Here is a 6,520-nt window from a genome sequence, read left to right as displayed (position 1 = left end):
CAGTTGAACTTCTTTCTACAAGACGGAAAAGAGACGACAAGAGAGACGGAGAGCAAAATCCAACCTACTGGATGATTAGAATAAATGCAGCACGGCTCAGAAACAGTGACCAGAGGAGCCAGTAGTTGGAGACACATCCAGCTGATGGTGGAACATCCTGCTAGAGATGATGTGTAGAGTCGAGTGGAAAAGTTTACAGAGACTAGAAATATGACTGTCTATAGTATGCAGTACTAGTGAATCAGTGTTTTCGTCGTGTCCGACCTGCAGGTTCGTCCGAACCTCGTCGGAGGACAGCGACAGGAACCTGACGGCGTTTCAACACGGCAAGAACATCTACTTCAGAGTCTGCCGGCGGCTGGAGGCCGGAGAGAAGCTGAGGGTTTGGTACAGCGACGAGTACATCCAACGGCTTCACTGCGTTTCTCAGGAGAGCATCGACCGAAACCTGGACACAGGTGAGCCGGGCGGTGGGCGGTCGGTTAGACGAGTAGGAGGTGTGATCGGAAAAGTTCAGAGACGGTCGCGTGTTAGAGGAGACCTTCTGCCTCTTCTTCAGAATGAAACTCAACTTAATAAATCACCATTTTGACACAGTTTATGGCAGGGGTAGGCAGTCCTGGTCCTGGAGGGCCACAGTCCTGCATGTTTGAGATGATTCCAATGATGAGCTCATCATCAAGCTCTGCAGAAGCCTGATAACGATCTTGATCATTTGAATCAGGTGTGTTGGAAGAGGGAAGCATCTAAGACATGCAGGACTGTGGCCCTCCAGGACCAGGACTGCCCACCCCTGGTTCAGGACATTCTGTGCTCATCAGATGGTGACGTGTCCAGAACAGCGTGGTCAGTGTTGCAGGAGCGCTGGGAGCTGTGTGGCTGCACAAGGAGGAATTTAGGTCAAATTTATTTCTGTTTATGATTTTTCTTTGACCTTTTTAATCACACGTCGTACATCTACACACGAAGCAGATCCAGGAGGATGTTGTGACACTTTCAGGTGTCGCCAAACAAACAACCACAAATGGAACCACGTGACAGAAGACGACTCAAATACACTTTTAGAGGAAGCAGGAAGCCGACGTGCGTTTAGTTTTCGTCACAAAATGTTTCAGTCTTACGTTTTTTCTCTTCTCAGCGTTCTTTGGCTGCAGCTGTCTCCATCTTTGTGTACAGTCGCCATGGTTACCGGAGTTATTCTGGTCTGTGGCTCAGTGTCCACGTCCCTGTGCTCTGCAGAGATACAGCAGACAGGCTGTCCTCAGTAAATCCACACATGCAGCGCTGCAGCTGCTGCTTAAGAGGCAGCAGCGTTATTCTTTATATTTAGAAAGAAAGAAAGTTTATTTATACCGAACCTCGTCACACACAGAGAGGATTCAAGGTGAAGCGCTTTACCGGCAGGACATTAACACAAAGAATAAAGACAAGATAAAATACAAAATGCAGATAAAAGCCTTAAAGTTTCACTGTTATTGTCTCATCATCCATCGAAAAATATAAAATATGCCCATAAAAGAGGTGGATCAGGCTGTCTGGTCATATTTATGTGTTTGTGGTACAACTTGTCATACCTGCTCAGTTATCAATAACATTTTTTGAGCAAATATTTCATTTTAAAACGCATTTCATAGAGCTTGTTTTGTATTATTAGTACAAGCAGCTACATGTGGTCCAGAAAATATCACTAGTTAACTTCTGCATCATCAATTTTTATTTATTTTTTGTTAATGTGACCTCAAATATGGGATTTTTTTTTTCACTTTTCAGCTCACCCATACTCAGAAATTATTTTATCTACTTATCCAATATAACAGATTCTGGATCAATGACATGATGAGAGAAAAGATTTCAGTCTTTTATCTTTTATAGTTCCTGAGATATTGTCCTTTAAACAGCCTCACGTTTCAATGAGTGGGAAAAAAAACGTGCTGAAAGTGGGTCAACGGGCAATTTAGGAAAATAATTATCTCTGAAAATATTTGAGACATCAAGCTAAAACTTCACAAATATCTTTATAAATATACAAACGTTGTGCTGATTTCAGGCGACTCAAAGATGATCGAGCAGAAGTTATTGAAAAATGTGATGCTTTCATATCTAAAGTGTCCATAAGCCCTGTTCTCCAGCAGGTGGCGCTGCTTCACCATCTTTTATCTCCTGTGTGTTTCAGTCTCCAATAGTTTCATTTCAATTAGATTTGTTTTATTAGCAGCTTTTCAGTCACCTGTAGAGGCCTGTTGACCTGCTCTACGCTGAAATCTGTTACATAAATAGTATATGATTGGTTGATTGATTGGTTGATTGATTGGTTGATTGATTGAGAAACAACCTCCTTGACAATTTGTCCTCTTCGAATTGCAGCTTTAAATAACTAATCAAATGGTTTTGTTTCAGATCCTGGACATCCAGCAGCGCTGCACAAACTTCAGAAGGACTTCAAGTCTCCGTGCCTGCAGTCGGCTCTGCAGGGCAAACTGTGCTCCGGTAAACAGCCCGGCGAGGAGTCGGACGGCCAGCCTCCTGCCAAGAGGAAGAAGATCGACCTCATCTTCAAAGACGTCCTGGAAGCTTCTCTGGAGGACTCCCGGTCCCGGTCCTGCCTCCCTGGTGACTGTAAGCTGCTCGGCTTCAACTCGTCCGAGAGCGGCTTCAGCGTTCCCGACCTGAAGTTGGAGGAGAAGGAGGAGGAGAAGCAGAGCGGTGGGGAACCTTCCACCTCCTTCTGCCCCAACTGTGTCAAGCTGAAGAGGAGGATCGTGGAGCTGGAGGAGGAGCTGTCCCGCCTCAGAGCAGGACAGGGCGACGGAACCGGCCCACCTGAGAAGATCCAACTGGATCAGGGTCCGCCGCACCCTGAGCAAGGGCCCATCGAGGACTTCCAAGGTGAGGCAGCACTGACGGAGGGCAGCAAGTCTTCTTTCACTTCTTCTTTTCTTAAGCACCACTGTTTTTTTCTTCAGTGTTTCTGCTGAAGATCTTAACTTGTACATTTCTTTTAACTCAGCAGGATAAAATATGTCTAACTTTCCCTTTTACTCTCTGAAGTGTTCAACAATTCTCCAAAGGTGTTACCAATGCTTAAAAATAAAGGCAATTCTACAGATCATAGATATTTAATTACTTATATACTATCCTGTATATACTTGTGCAACAGAAGGCGTGATCGGTCACCGTACAGTAAAAGGAAATGAGTCCGTATTACCTCATTTGACAGAAATCTGCATTTTCCTTTTATTTCTGACTATTAAATTCTCTTCTGACATCTTCACCAAACATTCACATACGAACTAAACACAGTTCCTTACGCTGCATGATATGAAAACATGTGATTACACTGTCTGGTAGAAGTTGACAGAGTTTGTCTTTGCAGGGATGGAGCCCTTGACGCCCACTCAGGTGGTTCTGGATGAAGACGACCAGGACGTGGACTCGGCTGACGAGTCCATCGCAGCGGATCTTGTGATTTCTCCGGAGGACTCGTCGAAGCTTTCGTCCGGAGGAAGCAGACGGATTCGCCGCTTCAAGCAGGAGTGGCTGAAAAAGTTCTGGTTCCTCCGTTACTCGCCGACCCTGAATGAGATGTGGTGCCACGTCTGCCGTCAGTACACCGTCCAGTCGTCCCGCACGTCGGCCTTCATCATCGGCTCCAAGCAGTTCAAGATCCACACCATCAAGCTGCACAGCCAGAGCAACCTCCACAAGAAGTGTCTGCAGCTGTACAAGCTGCGCATGCATCCGGAGAAGACCGAGGAAATGTGCAAGAACATGATGCTTCTGTTTAACGCGGCGTATCACCTGGCTCTGGAGGGGCGGCCCTTCTCCGACCTCCGTCCACTGGCAGAGCTGCTGAAGAAGTGCGAACTCAAAGTGGTTGATCAGTACATGAACGAAGGCGACTGTCAGATCCTCATCCACCACATCGGCCGAGCTTTGAAGGAGGATCTGGCTGAGAAGATGCGTCTGTCACCTTTCCTGAGCGTCATCATGGATGCTCAAAACGACGACCTCTTCTCCGACATGGTGGCCGTCTACGTCCAGTTCATGACCAACGAGGGCTCCCCCAACACAGAGTTCCTGTCCCTGCAGAGACTGAGCACGGCCAGCGTGGACGGATACCTCCAGGCGATGGATCGTGCCTTTGGTGTCCTCGGCCTTCGGTTTCAGGACATGTTGGTGGTGGGTTTGGGTGTGGACGGCACCAACATCTCTTCAGGAATGAGAGCGAACCTGTACATTGCTGTCCAGAAGACTTCTCCCTGGATCCTCTGCCTTCCCATCATGATCCATCGGCCTCATTTGGAGGTTCTGGACGCCATCAGTGGGAAGGAGCTCTCCTGCCTGGAGGACCTGGAAAACAACCTGAAGCAGCTGCTCAGCTTCTACCGCTACTCCCCTCGCATGATGTCCGAGCTGCGATCCACAGCGCCGACGCTGTCTGAGGAGACGGAATTCCTGGGAGACATCAGAGCCATTCGCTGGATCATTGGAGAGCCAAACGTCCTCAACGCCCTCATCAAGGACTACCTGGAGGTGGTCGCACACCTGAAGGAGATCAGCAGCCAAACACAGAGGGCCGACGCTTCAGCCATCGCTCTAACCCTCCTCCAGTTCCTCATGGACTACCAATCAGTCAAACTCATCTACTTTCTGCTGGACATCATTGCTGTCCTCTCACGGTTGGCCTTCACCTTCCAGGGAGAGTATCTTCTGGTGTCGCAGGTGGAAGCCAAGATAGAGGAGGCCATTCAGGAGATCGGCCAGCTGGTGGACTGCCCCGGAGAATACCTGCAGGAGTTTGAGGAGAACTTCAGAGAGAGTTTCAATGGCGTTGCTTTAAAGAACCTGCGAGTCGCAGAGTCCAAGTTTCAGTCCATCCGAGAGAAGATATGCAACAGGAGTCAAGGCATCCTGTCTCAGAGGTTGGACCTGCAGAGCTGCTCATTCGCCAAAGCCTGCAGGGTGCTGGATCTGTCTACATGGCCGCACAGCCATGAGGACCTGCAGGTCTACGGGGACGAGGAGATCCAGACCATCTTTAACCACCTGGAGTCGATTCCCTCCGCAGGTCAGGAGGCCCGGACGGAGGCCAGAGGCAGCCTGGTTGTGGAGTGGAAGGACCTGAAAGCAGACTACTACAGTATGAACGGCTTCAAAGAGGTCATTGGTCACATCTGCAGGTACAAGCAGCGGTTCCCCCTGCTGAACCGGATCGTGCAGGTGGTCCGGGTGCTTCCCAGCTCCACGGCCTGCTGTGATAAAGGCAGAGGGTCTCTGCAGAAGATGTGCAAGAACAACCGCTCCCGGCTGACCCTGGAGCAGATGAACGACCTGCTGACGGTGGCCGTTAATGGGCCGCCCATCACTAACTTCGACGGGAAGCGAGCGCTGGACAGCTGGTTCGAGGAGAAGTCCGGCAGCAGCTACTCGCTCTCGGCTGAAGTGCTGAACCGGATGTCGGATCAGAAGTCGGTCCTGCACAGCGTCGACGTCAACACAGAGTTCTACCCTGATATCTAACAACCCACTGGTGTACTGGTACCACAGACTGGTGTCCAGCCAACCAGAGAGATTCAGTTAATCTGAAAAATGTGTTGGTCTAAAGATCAGAAGGGGAAGATGGGTTGCCTTACCAGTTTTCCACCAACTGTAGTGAGCTGTGAGTTGATGAAGACTACAGGAAGACAAAAAGTCAACAAAAGACTTGTTTTAAATGGTGGAACGTCCAGAAATGCAAACTTCACCAAAGCTACTAAAGAAGCCTGAACATAAACAATCCCCGTATGTCCCCTGTTGAGTCCTGGTGTCTCTACAGTGGAACAAGTCTATCAAAGGGGCAACATAAAGGGGTATTTTTGAGCAATAGGCCTGTCGGGGCACCATTATTTTGCTGTATACTACTGGGCAAACGTCTTTCTGAGACCGAGGCCCAAAGTGTCAGGGAGTCTCCCCAGACTTTACCTTTAACACAACACCTTAATGACTGAAAATGAGCATCAAAGACAAAACAATGACAAGGAAAAGCAGAACGACGACAAAGAGTCGCAAAATGGTCTCAAAGAGACAAAAAACTAAAACAAAGAGATGCAAAACGACAAAGGAAAGGATAATAATTACTAGTGGGCACAAAATTACTACGAGGGAGACACAACATGGCCTTAAAGAGACACAAAGTGACAAATAAAGCAAAATAACAATGAAGGGACGGATAGACAAACACAAAGAGATGAAAATCAACAACAAAGAGACACAAAATGGCCACAAATAAAAGCAAAACAACGACAAAATGACACAAAATAGACTTAAAGAGGACCCACAAAGACATAAAACACACCACAATGAGACACAAAACAGTGACAAAGAGATTTAAAACGGCCACAAAGAGATTCAAAAACAAAAACAACCACAAAGTGATGCAAAATGACCACAAAGAAACACTAAACAAGGAAAAACACACAATGACCACATGGCGAGGCAAAAAAAACGCAAAGAAACATCAAACAAGGACAGAGACACAAAA

At 47.7% G+C, this 6,520-nt stretch overlaps 1 protein-coding gene across 1 annotated transcript; it reads left to right on the top strand.

Moving 5' to 3' along the window:
- Positions 1-270: 270 nt before the first annotated feature.
- On the top strand, positions 271-6,228 carry prdm11 (PR domain containing 11; the record flags this gene model as incomplete). The annotated part of the gene is made up of 3 exons (XM_008305086.1): positions 271-458; positions 2,398-2,886; positions 3,374-6,228. Coding segments are annotated over 3 exons (2,824 nt in total), but the record flags the coding sequence as incomplete, so codon positions are not given.
- Between the last annotated feature and the right edge of the window lie 292 nt (positions 6,229-6,520).

This window comes from Stegastes partitus, unplaced genomic scaffold (assembly GCF_000690725.1).
Source record: "Stegastes partitus isolate 25-593 unplaced genomic scaffold, Stegastes_partitus-1.0.2 Scaffold2403, whole genome shotgun sequence".
In the NCBI taxonomy this organism is placed as follows: domain Eukaryota; kingdom Metazoa; phylum Chordata; class Actinopteri; family Pomacentridae; genus Stegastes; species Stegastes partitus.
Note: the sequence above shows the minus strand (reverse complement) of the source record. Positions and strands in the feature narration are given on the sequence as shown.